Source organism: Xylocopa sonorina, chromosome 6 (genome assembly GCF_050948175.1).
Source record: "Xylocopa sonorina isolate GNS202 chromosome 6, iyXylSono1_principal, whole genome shotgun sequence".
NCBI lineage: Eukaryota > Metazoa > Arthropoda > Insecta > Hymenoptera > Apidae > Xylocopa > Xylocopa sonorina.
The window spans coordinates 9,761,217-9,776,731 of record NC_135198.1 but is presented as its reverse complement, the minus strand read 5'-3'; the positions used below and the strand labels follow the sequence as shown (position 1 = coordinate 9,776,731).

Genomic DNA, 15,515 nt, shown 5'->3' with positions numbered 1-15,515 from the left:
CGATTCCAGTGCTTTGATTTATTCCCTGTGTTTAGCTACAAGAAGCTAAATCAGCGCATGATTCATCTCACGTAATCACCAGTATTTCTTGAGAGCAAACAAGAGCTATCATTTCCTTTTATTCGTCCGCTTCGAATTATTGGGAATCCTGCGTCGATAAACGATGTGATCGTAAAATATTCTTGCTACCAATCAGACAAAACCCACCTTATTTATTGGAATCAAGGCTGGAATAAAAGAGTCTTCTCTGAAATTGTCCAGAGCCTTGATTAAGTGTTTGTTGCTTCATCGAGGTCGCATTGATTTCTGGGATCGTTTAATTACTCCTTCATTACTTACGCAATGAAGAAAAGCCAATATTGCACTATGCTGGGAAATATTTCAGGAATAACATGATATTTACTAGATTACTAAAGTTATTAATGGGAAGAGTCTACCAAAGCTTGAGCTGAACTTTAACTCTATATAACAAAACTTGTTTCATTTTAGTCAAACGTGCCTCAATCCCTCGAAGGATCCAGTAACCTTTAGTTGAGTCGAACTTTTTCATTCGTTATCTAGGTCGTTGGTGGAATTGAACGACTGAATAGATTGCCCATCTGTAAGATGAATCGTTCAATTTGCGATAGAAAGAAGGTTAGTAACGATCATAAGGGAACGAATCTTGCAGAAAGGCAAATCATAGAGTAGTCGGTCGTTACTCTCACATAGATTAGCATAAAATAGTTGACTCATGCGTATGGTAAACAGCCGCGGACGTGACGGGTTCCACGCGTGCAGCACAAATGCTAATGATAATTAATTCCAGAAGTAGAAAGTCTGCTTATACATTTTCGTTGTTTAGAAATAACTCGAACATCGATTGCAAGGATGTAAGAAATTTAGGTCTTGCTACGAAGTAAAATGTTTCCATTGAATCTCCACTACGAAGATCTCAAAGCGTGCTATTAGCCTAGAAAAACGTATTTTCCTTTCCGACAGGATGCTGGAAAATTGAGTTCAAGTCCTGTTTCATTCCATTTGAAGGTAGTGGGTCACAAAGTATGTGACTCGTTTCCTAATTCGCCCCTGAGGAGTTAAAGTTCGCCACGGTCTTAATCGAATTTTAACGAAGTTAGCAACATGCATTCGTAAACGAGTTTTTCTTTAAAAACACTCTCGTGAGCGTCCGCTGATACGTTATCATTCTATTGCGATCGAAACAGTGCCTCTTATCTTTTGCTTCATAAAACGGAGCACTAGGAAACCCTGCTATTTATCGGGGTAATAAAATCGGAATATCCTTCGCGAATAAAACACGCTGTGAACCGAAGCAAACTGATTTCACCGAGAGTTTAAGTTGCATAATTACTAACTACTTGGATTTTCAAATTTTCACTAACCAAAAGCATCGAATATAATTTTCTACTTTTATCTGAAACGCAGAAACTAATATCTGTTACAAAGAAATTTTCTAATACCAATATCCACAAACTGAACTACACTATTGAAATTCGTAACTTTCATTCTTCGTTGTGTGTGTACGTGAGCACGAAAAGGTAATACCAAAACGAATACATTGTAAAAAAATCACTCGTCATCGCCTAATCCTTTCGGCATGGCTTAACTTACGTTGCATTAACTGCCGGGCTTAGTATAATTCGCCGTGACGAGCCGTAAAGAATTCTTGACGCGATTAAATTCGAGGTTGGCCCAGGTCTCGCTGGCCTCTGAAATCCAGTTAGTTAACATAACCCTTTGAGATAAAGTCGGCTATGCCCATCCGGAAAAAAACGATGTCAAGTGACCGTTTTACAGTGATACAAGGCGAAAGTGCTCTTGCACACCCTTTACGCCCGTTAACCCCGCAACAAAGCCCTCGGATAAACTGACTCTCCACTCGAGGGCAATTATCATTATTTCGATGCGAACCCTTCGTGTACACGTATCCTTCGGTAGAATTATGTGCAATGCACACTGGGTCAAACTGTCCACGAATATTGTTCAAGTCTAGATACAAAAGTATAGCTCAAGAGTAATTTACTTATTTAATTTTAAATACGATGAATTTAAGTGGCGGCATTTCTTAGAATTTATCTGTAAATCCTAGAATAGATTGATACAACAGCAAATGATCTGCATGCTTCTTGGCATGCGCTTTATTGAAAAAGTTTGCCAACTAGGTCTTCTATACCTTATGATGATTTATATTGCGTGCAAAAATGGCTTAGAACAGGTTCCAAAATCCGTTAGCCTCATAAATCAATCGTAAGATACTAAAACTAAACTTAGTAATATTTTAAAATATGAGAAATTTCTATTGGAAAATGTTATGCTTGGTAACCAACCCATCGATCAGTGTTTGCAGCGTTTACTACCCAATCAGCTTAGCAAACATTGTCGTTAGTCGCGTAAATATTTCTTCGTTAGCATATGATTAATCTGGAATCAAATGGAATCTTGCTCTTCTGTTAATTATCCCCGAAGAACAACGTCCCTTCACATTGTGCTCTTTACTGAATCGCAATAGATTCATTTGGAAAATCGTTCACTGGTACTTTAATTTTCCCCTTAAACAATGGTTAAACAACTTACTATTACACGTTAATAGGAAGTACCCACGTATAATAAACTCTCACGCCACTATTCACCTTTACAAACTCTCTGACCGCGCAGATTTTCAATCACGCGCACTCGTGCCTGCCATTCAGTCACTTTGACATGCACACGCGTTTCCTGAAAAACCCACCCCAACCCCACAGTAATTTTCTTTAGAATAAGCACGGGATATCGGTCCTTTTTCCCATTCCCAACGTTACAAAAGCTTTAAAATAAAACCACCCCTATGCCAACCCGATATCCAATACGGACCACGTTGAATATTTCAACCCAATGAAATCAACTAGGAATGACCTACACGTCTGGGAACATCCTACATTTTTAAATTAAATGTGGAATTCCGATGTGCGTGTACTCCATGTATTTTTTATTTTCCCTTAATCTCGATAAAGTTTATATTAGAATTTCAGAAGTCCCTCCCGTGTCTGTTACACAAATATAGGGTGGGTCTCTAAGCCAACTACGCTTAAGAGCATTTTTCTTGCTCTATCGTGGATGCCCATCGGATACACGATTGTCAGCCAAGAAAACAGGCTAGTAAACGGATTAATTGCTCGGAAGAATCAGATTACACATCGAGCATATGACAATATAGGGTGTGTGTAGACAGTTCGGACGCTCGCATCGGTTTATCCACGTCGTTGCATACGCTGTTATCGCGGCTACGGGATTGTATAGAGGGGTACAGACTGCGGAGGCTGCGGCAGGCGCCATGAGCATCGATCTGTTCCACTGCACGTTCCTCTCGACCCCGAGAAAACTCTCTGTCTCTCCAGGAAAGCATGGAAAACTCTTATCTGGATTTAAACGAGCTTTATCTTTCATTCCCCAATACAGCTCCATTTGCTGGGGGATTCCCTTTCACGCGTGAATAGCTCTCTTCCTTTTCCTCCTCCTTCCCGCCGCGTTCCCCTTTGGCAGATCGAGCCCGAATTCTAGAAACGATTCGGCGGTAGCAAATATATGTTAGCACGAAATCGAAGTCAAGCGCGATTCGGTCGGACAGAACACAAAGCAAACTTTCCGCGGAGAGAGTGGAAAGTGTTGGTGCAAATGGAACCTGTTCTCGATCGAGAAACCGAAGCCTTATAGGAGGGAAGTTTGCGTAAGGAACCTGTCTCTGTTCGAAGAAGTTTCCGTCGTTATTAAGTAAGGTAGCAACTTGCAAAGTAGGTTCTGAAAGCAGCATAAAAGGAAGGTGGCTGCTTTATCAAAGTTTTCAAGGGGAAGATTAAGTTCTCTCTTAAATAAGATCAAAATCTGAAGACAATAATTAAACTTGTAATTTATTTATGCTTCATACGAAGCTCGAATCATAGAAAATGAATGAGAGAATCGTTGTTGGGCGGCGCCAGGTATCATCGATTTTTTTTTTCTCTTCGGAGAATAGCGTAAGGATCGTCCAACCCCAATTTCGTACGATCTAGCATGATTTTCGTTCTACCACGTTACTTCTTGCTCGCATGATAGAGCGCTGAAAGTTATTGGACCCATCGATTTTATTAAGAATTATTGGCCATTAAACGGGACCACTCCATTATCTTTATCCTATAAATTTCATGGAGTTACGATCGTGAATTCTTGGCTTGACTCACCGTAATGGTAATGACACAAGACTAGAACGAAACATGCATAACATTCTTCCGCTGAGTTTGCTGCTTGGCGCTTAACGGTATGCTTAACGGCGGACTGGGTGGAGCCCGAATCGCGTGCAGTTTGCGTTAATGATTAATAATCGTAGAGCGATGTTTCCATTTCATTAGATTCATTTCCGAAACACTATTCTCGTTGTGAATAATTGCTGACACTCTAAAACGAATAAAATTATAAAATTCATGGAATATATTTTAAGTGATACATTTTATGCGTACTTCAAGTCTCGTTTATGGCTTAATTGCTACTACCATGGGACCACCATGAAACCGAATGCTCGCTTATTTTTTCCATTAATGAAGCTGGATACCCAGATCTACAAAATTGTATAAAAACGCGGCATAGAATTTATTTCAGTGGTTTCGTTTAATATTAAACTTCTTTTACTTAGCCGGATCTGACCCCTCTTCGAAGGAAAAAGAATTCAAAGGATCGTGTCGTGAACGAGCCACTCGCGCAGAACTCATCAAGTTAATTAGGTTAAAGCTCATTATATTTATGCGAGTAAGAAAGTCTCGCGTAACAGTAGAAAATTTAAGTTTCTTCTCCTTTCACTTTTTTTGTGGAGGTAACATTAATCTGTAGAGAACGCAGAAAGTTGGCAATTTTTATATCCAACTTAAGCCATTTTCGTGATAGGATGTTTGATATTCAGGTGGCGCGATGAACATGTCCAGCAGTCCACCAGAAACGATCATCAAATAAAACCCTGTAGACATGTCCTAAATTGCATTATTCGTGTCTACATTGTAATTTGTCATCGATATCCCGATTCACCCTCCGAGAATCGATTCTCTGCCATTGGCTTCAATAGACATTTCACAGAGAACGAGCTAGAATTTACTTAAAATTGGATTTCGTGGTACCACAGAGTAAATCCTCACCTTCACCTCCATCTCTGCTGTTCCAGTTCGAGTTTTTGAAATGGAACCTTCACGGTGCTCGATACGATCCACGATTTCCTCGTGACAAAACGAATCGTTTATTTTACGAGCTCTGTACCGTAGAGATCTCGCGGCTCTAAAATATCCTTGATTTTCTATCGCTATTGTGCGTGAAACAATGTCTGAGAGCACGAAGGAAATTTAGTGCCAGCATTCGCAGTCCACTCGCGAAATTTGAAATGAGATTTCGCGAAAAGGAAGACGTTCCAAGGATCGTCACAAAGCGAAGATTAAAGAGCTGATCAATAACTCTCGGGGACCATTTAACATCGTGGTCAAACGCCAAACAGTGTAAATCTTGGTTAACACGTTGCTGGCAGTAGAATTTCGTCCACGAGATATTTCTGACTGCCTGCTTATGCCATTCAATTTTACCGTCAAACTTGAATTATTCGTAAATGTGACCGAAAATATAAAAAGATAAAAGTAGGGGAAAAAGAAATAGAAAGTATCGAATAAATTCATTAGTGAAATTGAATTAATGCCCCGTAAATTAGCTCCGTGGGACTGTTTAAAATTCAGCAATAGGGTTTTAATGACATTTTCCAACTATTGGTTTTCACTTTGAGCCGACTTTGTAACACCGTACTAAAGCTCGCAAATAGCTTCGCTCGTTTTTGTTCCTACGACTATATTCTATCTTTGCACATACCTGATAAAATGTTTCGTACTAATTTCCCATGTGTAATTATCAGTTCAGCGAATGTTTTTATACATTCGTAATTCTCTTCTTACAACATAACAGATCGTGCCCTGCTTTGCATATTTTGTATATTACGTAAATGAGTCAAGTTAGAGGGTTCTCTTCAAAGTGAAATCAAGACATCTTGAGAAACGGTTCGATGCAAACACAACACGGTTAAGGAAAATACGCGATCCCCTTCGACATACGCTACCGAGTTCTTGGTAAACTCGAATCCCCCGAGGAGCAGCTTCTGGTGTGAAATTCAATTTAATCGTGACGCGATCCTGGCACAGGCAGCGTCTTCCTGTAAACGAAGGATGAAAAAGAGGTGTAATAAAAAAACTTGGCCGTGCCGTGCACAGGTATAAGTAGGGTAGAAATGTTCAAAACTTCAAAGATAGTTGCTAAGTATCAACTTTTCAGCACTTGCACATGTATATCCGTTGAACAAAGTGATTCTACCTTCGGAACTTTTCTACTAAAGCTATTAAAAGAGCCCGAGCGTTTCGCGCATTTGCTGAAAGTTCGACGACAAACGTACTCTTTCAAAGAGAAGATCCAAATACAAGCAATATCAGCCACGAGCAAGGGCAAGTGTAATAATGGAACTTTGAAGGCTGCATCGTAAATGCAGATTAAAATCCATCTTCCTCGCGCTCCAACATGGATCAAACATCTCTGAACATCGTCCACTGGGGAAAACGTTCGTCAAAGAAACTCGAGCGCACATTTCACAATTCATTTTTCCGTTATGAAATTAACATTAGATTAACTTCGATTGTCCTCCATAATCCGTTGAATTTCAATATCGAGATTATTTTACCACTACTAAATGTCAGTCATTAAGTAATGATGAGGATGGACATCGATCCTGGTATAGCGTCACACGATGCATAATTAATCGCATCATTAGAACCAGAGATATTCTATTTTCCACTTAGACCAATTGTCATTAAAGCTTTGAATGATCCACGCGATTCCGTTCGATTTTTTAATTAAATTTTTCTTCGGTCGTACATCTGTATTTTATTTCCGCTCTTTCCAATATAGATGCTGGGAACGGGAGGAAAATCTATCGGAATGCAATAAAATTATACATAGTCATCTCGCGTAGATTAAATTACATCTTCACGGTTATTTAAACGGGCGAAAGAATTTGAAAATAAATGGTAGTAATCGAGGGAATGTGCCGCAGCCGCAAAGCGCGTTCGGTTCGCTTTTGAACCGAGTTCCCTCGCTATTCTACATTTCCCTCGTATTAAAAGTGGTGCTCGGTTCTGGCTAATAAATTGCAATTTGTTTCGCCTGCGCCCGAGCGGAATTCGACATCGGAAGTATCATTTTTTAAAGTTGAAAGTGCCGCACGCTTTACGGAAGAAAATACGTCAGTGTCGTTGCATTGAAATACGCCGCCAGTTACCGTGGAACGTGGGGGAACGGTGGAAAATTGTTGCCGCCAGAAAAGCTTACTCGTTCCATTAAGGATACGCGCTTGTCCTCGACCCCACTCGCGCTCTATTGCATTACTTTTCTCGTTTAAATTCGAGATCCTACAGGCAGATTGCAATCAACGTTTAATCAAACCATTTCATCCCCGCGTCTGCGTCTGGGAATTATACAGACGCAGGAAGACAGAAAGTCGTTAGGCAGACGAAACGGAGGGAATTATTTTTATACTTGTAAACCGCGTGGGTCGAAAGTCGTGGCACAAGTGGGAGAGCTGGCGAAAATTCCGTATCCCAAAATAAAACCGGATGACAAAGTGCCCGACGACACTTTATTCTATCATTTTCAGAAGCGCAAAAGTGAATTCCGCATAGGTGTCTGAACCGGGACAAATTTAGTAAGCACGTTTGACCTGTCTCCAGAATGCGTCCATGCATCTTGCGCGTTTTACGAGTATCGAAGCTAGTAGATGGAAAACTCTCAAATGTACATATTGTAGTAAATATGACGAGCTCTGAGTTATAGCAGCATAGATTAAATCCTCGTAGATCATCATGAGCGATCGCCAGTGACCCACATTCTAGACCAGGAGTGGTCAAAGGAGTACGGAGCTTCCGGTTTCACGTATATTCCATCGATTGACCCCGATATCCAGATGATCCGTTCAAAAGAACGTGGTTTGTGCAGGTTTCCCTTTTCCCCCTTCTTTCCTATCCGATGGATTAAAAATTTCTACGGAAATCATGATCGTTCATAAGAACCTACAAAAGAAACAAGAAAATCCGATAGGAACTTTCGAAGAATATACCCTTGGAAATATTAAACGAGGAAAACTTTGAAAGTTGATACATCGTGATTTCGGAGAGACAGCTTTTCCGAATACGTGTATAGTTGAGGATAATGTAAAGTCTTGAAGGTTTTGTGCTTGCGCTTGCTCGGCTGGACGGCTTTGAAAGAGGAGTCTGTACAATGCCGTAATATTCCCGTGAAATCTTAACTGGCAGGGAAATAACTGAACTTTTCTGAGATTTCTTAGTTGTCTGGAATGACCGTAACACGTACCATATATCATATTGCGTGTTCTAATTTGAATAATTTCGCTGAGCAGCACTCGCTTTTGATTTCGAATAGAGCTGCCCAATGGATTACCTCTACAGAGTTGCATACGTGCTTTCCCAGGAAAACCGCAAAGCACTAGCCGAGCAGACTGACCGATTAGCACGAATGAGAAGTACGTTGGAAAATGCTGGTACACAATTGTTCTGCTGATCCAATATTGGGCGACCCTATTAGTACCACAGACTGCTATCGGTTCTTCTGACTAGAACAGTTATCGGAATTTCCGTGTAACTCTTGGTAAAACCACTGCAGTCTGAAATACTTGAACTTAAATACTCTATTCTAAATTAAATGCTGCTTCTACACTGCGTAACTTCGTGGGGATTTGATTGATACAAATTTGGGAGAACCGAAGAAGTATTAAAAGAAACACATGAAATGAATTTTTGACCATTCATACAGTACGACAACGTTGCTCTGAAGTAATCATCATCCTGTGAACCGTAGTAGTTTCACGAGCCCATAGGGAGCTTACGTAGGGAGTCCATCCATTTTACTAGTAGGGGAATTCTAAAGTAGCTACTGTATGGTAAAATATGCAAATAACAAGCTAACGCATGTCCATACGGAAAAAGGATCATTCGTCTTCCAGTTCGAACTTGTTGAAACACATTGCAGAGTATAAGTAAGAAATAAATAAGAAATAAATGTTTGACTTTTTGATAGAAAACAAGATATTAACTCGAAGATTATAACGAGCGCGCTATACGATTATGCCTGGTGAATAAGCGGCTACAGCGAGCTGATAACGACTCGACTAACGCATAGAGAATTTGCTCGTTCACTTCCTGAACGGAAGGCATTGTTTGTCGGTAGCGATCCATTAGCCGACCTACTAATCTCATCATTTGTCCTCCGTTAAATTGGAAAAAGCTTTTACTCGATTCCAGCCCGTCGTCCATCTTATGCCTCCCTAGCCTTTCAGTTAACACCAGACAACTCGTGTCTCTCGGAAAAGTAGATAGGACACGACGGAAATCGCGTTCGCAAATACGACTCCACGTTCACGCGATTCCATGCTTACGAATCTGATTTATTCCATGCCGCCTCGATACTTTCCCGGGCCAGGCTTTGCCGAAGAAAATGAAAGAGAAACACGTCGCATCTCAAGCAAGAACAGAACAGATTTTTCTATGCAAATCTCCTCTTCCCACCTTCTCCGACATTTTTCGCATGATTTAACGAGAGATCCCTTAACGCCCCTTCGAGAATAGAGCACACAATTTCCGTTTACCGAAAACTCGAGCCGGCACTCATGAGGAAATGAAGGAAGGATTCACGCGAAGTTTCTCGAAACTTTTAATAAAAGATTTGACGCAGTGTAACGCGTGGCCGATGAATATGCATGCGCTGAGAGGTATTAAGACTTCGTTGGGACCGCGTAAGTAGTCGCAAGCGCTTTATAATTGAAAGATAAGGGTAGAGAAATAGCTACGAAGTTTCAGAAGCTAGTCAAAATAAGTAGGCCGATTATTTGCCACGCGATACTACTTAGAAGCTCTTCCATCCACTTTCCAATGTCTACGGAGATTCACTCTGCTTGTAACTCACTTTTCTACCTGCTATCTCTAAAAACAGAAATCGAGAGCATTCTTTAAAAACAGTCGCGTGAACCATCCTAAGCGGATTACACTGGTATCCTACTACAGGACTTTTTATTCTATCGACCTGGAAATTGTTTGGAAAATATCGACCTTTAAAATTGGCAATTTCGTCCAAACATATCATGAGCCAGCTAGATTGAATCGTCCCATCTGTGCCGCTGATTTTCCCCATGGATTTTACGGAGCTACGAGCCTATCGATAAAGATTGCCAATTTCGGGGGTACCCGTTTTTTGTACAACTTCAAAATTGACGAAGTTTTTGCACGATTTACAAGACACTTCAATTTGAACACCAAGGCGAGAAGAGATTCACTCGCGGTGGAGATATCCGAAGGCAAACGTGCCTATCGTCGCGTCGGCTTCGTTATCGTTCGAAAAAGTAATGAACCTCTTGATTGCTCCAACAGCTGGCCTGCTTCCTAGTACTCGGCCCTTTCCACGATAGGGTGGACTCGAATCTAAACGACAGATCGTTGAACTTCACGAGACCATTAGTCCCAGATTATTTATTCTACGACAGCTGTACATGCAAGCCACCCATTGGTGGCTCGTTTATGGTCTTGGCCACCAACCAAAATTTAGAGAAGCCTGCCTGTATTCAGCTGAAGACGTTGATTGACTCGAACAATGTAATTTATCGTGGCGCGCTCTAAGAAAGGAGATCGTGAACGAGGCCCTCGACGATTATCGATGATCGATGCTCTTCACCGAGGAAATGATTAAACGTTCGTTACGAGACGAAACCGAATTGTTAGCGAAACAAGAAGTACTTCAAAACGACAATTCAGCTCATTTACATGCATTCGTTTAATGCAAATGAATTTTGAGCTTCTTTCGAGTGTAACACGTGAAAACAATACGCAATTAAACTAAATTACTGACTCGTGTACCGTGAAACATGGTTTTCGAGCGTCCAATATCCACAGAATTTGATCAGTTCGTTTTTAACGATCGGCTTTTCTGTACATTTTCACTGTGATTAATTGCATCACCAGTGTGCCGGCTGCACGTACAGTATCGTGCAAAAAATTCAGCTCGCGGACAGTATTAAAAATTGAACAAACGACGTGCATGGGATTATTGAAAAATTAATTAACAATATCTAAAAGGAAAAACGTGAACGGTTTAACACTTTTGCATATATGTATGTACACGGTCTTCACTTGCAGGATACCGTGCGATGTTAAAATTCATACGACAGATCGTATATCTGATTTTGCATTCGGCTTGGGGAACGTATGCCAGGTGATATTTAAATGTTTCATGCAAATTTCACCAATAAATTTGCATTCATACTTTCTGGTGACGATTCGAAATATCTCTGAAACGTCTGCGTGTCGTCCAACTAATATCGCGAAATAACCCGTGTCCTCGTAGAACGGTACCAACAAAGTGGCGGCGCGTTCCACGAAACTCAATTTCCAGTTCAAACAGACAACTTTCTCGGGACGTTTCGCTGTGAATTTGCTTCAAGAACGTCTGAGTAATTTTAATTTCTGTGGGCCCGAACTTCCCGCGACGTTAATCGAGTTGCAGAGTTTTTGAAGCCCCCGAAAGTCGACAAGGATAAAAGATTGCCCGAGCTCTCGAATCGTGGCTCACGGCATCCGTGAAAATTCCGGACGAGCTATTTAAAATTTTGACCCAGTCACTGCGAAACCAGCAGAGAAACACGAAGCTAAAATAACTTTAAAAAAAAAAACAACGGAAAAAACGCAGCGCAGCGAAATCGATTGGTCAGGCTGGACAGGCAAGAAAAACGAAAATATAAAGACCTGCTGACCCAATAACTGTGTGTATTTGTAAATGTACCACGACTCGCGTGACAAAGTATTACGTACTCTTAGTAGTCAATTTTTTAATTAAAATTCTTGTTATACAATCTTTTAATATAGCACCAAACCAACCTATTGACAAAATGGCACAAGATGGTAGCTGCCATATATTCTACTGTGGTTAAAAGTAGTTGGAGGGACAGGAAACTGGGGCAAGGCAATTGTCAAATGGGAATTGAATATGCCTTTACAGAAGGGGACCTTTGACGGTGTCTAAATATGGGTGCAGCTTTTGAGATCTCCCTAAGGCCGTCCATAATACCACATGACCTGAGAGTTATCTACCTATGTCTCTACATTTCATCCTTATCACCCTCCTATCGCGTTCCCCTATTGTAGTACCACCTTGTTAATCTACTTTAGTAATCTATTCCAGTAATTATTAGTTTTCACGCGTATAATAATCTGACGTCCACTGGTTCGACCTACCCGATAGTTTCCTTATTGGCATACCCTACAAACGTCATTCAGGAACACCCAGTGATCAATTAAGGGTGCTTTTAAACCAGAAACTACCGTTAACCCCTTGTGTGATGAAGTAGGTCATTGGCGATACAAGCAAAACCTCGCTTCGAAATTACGTCGAAATGAAAGGAAACCGAAGTCGTAACATTAGATTTTAAAGGTACTGAATAATGGAATAGTTGGACACCTCTGAATAGTAGCTCTGGAATTTTCTTCGAATCTAGGGCAAAGATGCAAGAAAATTAAGATTACCCGCCACCGATAATACATATCAAAAAATAAGTTTGCCTGCGGGAAGTTAAGACTACGGTCTTATTAACTTATCCCAAGATTCCAGTATTAAAACTTCATTGTACCTCGTCCAAGTTAACTCTTCTTTTATTTCCTAAGATCCTGCTGAGTTTTCACAGTCTGCTACTTAGTAATCCAAACGAAGCTGTGTTTGCTTCATTAAGATTATGCGAGAAACTCGATTTTTTCCCTCTTACAAGCGAGAAAGGTAACAATAAGTAGATAAGGGTAACAATGGTAGGCGTGACAACCGAAATTCTCGAAGCTGAATATTTTCTTCTATTTCGTCGCTGACTTCTCACGAACCTTCAGGGGGCGTTAAAGCAATAACCATTGATTTCCGTACAAGAAGATAAGAACCAGCCCGTTTGCAGCCGAACGATAAAGTTCTTAAGGAACATTCCGCGTCCAGAGATAAGAAGGAAGAAAACGCTCGAATGGCTGGCGTACGTTGTTAAGGGTTCTAAATGAGGCATGGTAAAGTGGCGTACAATTAAATTTTCACGCGGGTTCAGCAGTAACTCGATGTAAGGACGACATCGAGGCGAAACGAGGCTGAAGAATTGCAGAGACTTCACTCGAAACGACGTAAGTTTCTCGAAGAGAAACCTTTCGGGACGTATTTACTAAACCTTACTAGCATCGAGTAATTCACGTGCCTTCGAGGGACGTAGCTGACCCCATTTTCAAAAACTTTCTCCCGTGCCGTTCGAGCGAAATGGTAACAATAGCGACGATATAATTCAAGCACTCATTATACGATTTTACCGGAGTCCTTAATGGAACGCATTGGAAATACGCGAGATTGTATGAATTATTCAGCTGCGACGATCTTCCAAAGAACTAAGAACTGAAATACAACAAATTTAAGAAAAGAATTGTTCGTACAGACAGCGGAGTTGAAGAAACGACGGAACGTCAAGACGACGCGACACTGGGGCATTTTTTAATGTTGGATGGAAATTCATCCATCAATGTCCTTATCCGGACAAGTTTCAGCGACGCGAAAGACGATCGAATTTAATATATGATCTATCACGTAAGGAAACTTTAAACTTCCCATTCGATCCACTCTATCTTCCTTTTACTTGGTCGAAGAGTCGAAGTCAAAAATTTTAACATACGCGGCGATATCGAATGGCCATTTAAAAGTTCACGGACGGTGTTATTCAATTTGTTAGTTCTACCCGTCAGAGCCGTTCCACGAATTTTCTTTTCGCCGTCGGGATGAAACGTTTCTAAATTTCCTGTGTTTGTAGCACACACACATATATGTAACCGCTCGCAAAGACTTGAAGTTATGTAGCTTAAAGTTACATAGCTTCCACTAACCGCGGTTTTACGATTGCGTTAAAATGGTTAGTGTCCAAAAGAATACGCACTGCAGTGGTACGATTTCTAGAGCGATATTTCGTCGGAAATAACGACTGCGCTGCTTGTTCCTGTACAAATTTCTACTCCAACGAGCGTATGCATGTATGAGAGGATAAAACGTCGCATCGACAGCTCGGCCATGGGAAAAGGTAAATCCTCGCGAGGAAGAGAGGAACTTCTCCCTCGGAACTATTATTTCCATGCATATCGCGCCGACTTTACAACAAACGCCACGTTTAATGCTTGTTGCCGAATTCGTTTTATTTGCCGAAAACCGCGTTATGCCAAATGTGCACGCCCAATAGCGGGCGGTCCTGGCCGAACTCCAATTCCGACATGACCCTGCGTTGACCCCTTCATCTGGATACTGGCCAATCTCGCCGCCATTGGATACATCGCTTATGACAAGTTAATCCGTGCGAAACAAATTCTTTGTTCTTTTCAACTTCGAAAAATCTCTGTCAGCGATATTAGTATTCTATATAAATAATGCAGACGCGAAATGCTACTGCAGAGTATAAAGTAAAAATGAGCAAATGAGAGAGATGTAAAGTTCTTAATTTCTTCTAACTCCGTCAAATGTTGTTCCCTACTTGTATATCTAATGACCACCCTAAACTATTACACGAGCATAGAGTAGCAATGGCTCCGAGGAACATTCTGTACGTGATGCAGGAACCAAATTACTGGGGCGGGGGGGTAGAATTACCAGACTTAGAAACATTGAAATTGGAGCCTGACAACAGAACTACCTAATAGTACCACATGCAATTACGTTCCTCGTAGTCACGAACTTACGATTGTCCGATCAATTCGCAGCGAGTGAAACAACATTTCCGATGTTTACTGTACCAGTGCGAACGTGAGCATAATTGAGCCAGGTGTAGAAACAACGGACGTAAAGAAAAACATCGAGACAGACCTCTATATTTGTGTAGTCGTGTTTGTCGTGGTCCTCTGATCCCGCTTTTCTAGAAATTCTGAGGATAGAAAGGGTGGAATGGTGGGATCGTGAAAAGGAACCGTGGAGGGCACCCTGAGATAAAGCGACGATCATTTTTCACGGCGAATGGATTGTATTTATATTGACTTTGTCTTTCTTTGTTCCAGGAGACATGGTGCAAGAGATGGTGGCACATTTCTCAGAGGAACCTCTCCCTGGCGACCAGCTCCTTCGCCCCAAACTTAAGCTCGATTCTAACAAAGGGAATGGAGGACTCGAAAGCATCGAAGGAGAAGAAGTCGCAGTCAACGAAGACCGATAAGGCAGAGGGTAGCTCCGGAAATAATGTAACTCCCGAAAAAACGGAAGATGCTGGTAAGTCACTGAAAGTAATGAATTTTGTCGGGGAAAGTAAATTCGAAAGCAAGCTATTTCTATTTCGAGGATCTCGTCGAGTTCGTAGCATTTCGAAATCATTTCATCTCGTAATAGCATTTTGCGCTGGACGTTGATTGCATTTTATACCCCTGTGCCTCGGCATACCTTTGTATCGTTGG

The 15,515-nt window shown here is 41.1% G+C and overlaps 1 protein-coding gene across 1 annotated transcript in view; it reads left to right on the top strand.

The window, feature by feature from the left end:
- Positions 1-15,515, top strand: part of Mcu (mitochondrial calcium uniporter) — a 48,020-nt gene that overhangs the window by 3,733 nt on the left and 28,772 nt on the right. The window contains exon 2 of the mRNA XM_076896419.1: positions 15,126-15,333. Coding sequence (XP_076752534.1) covers positions 15,126-15,333 — 208 coding nt within the window. The remainder of the gene's footprint in view (positions 1-15,125; positions 15,334-15,515) is intronic.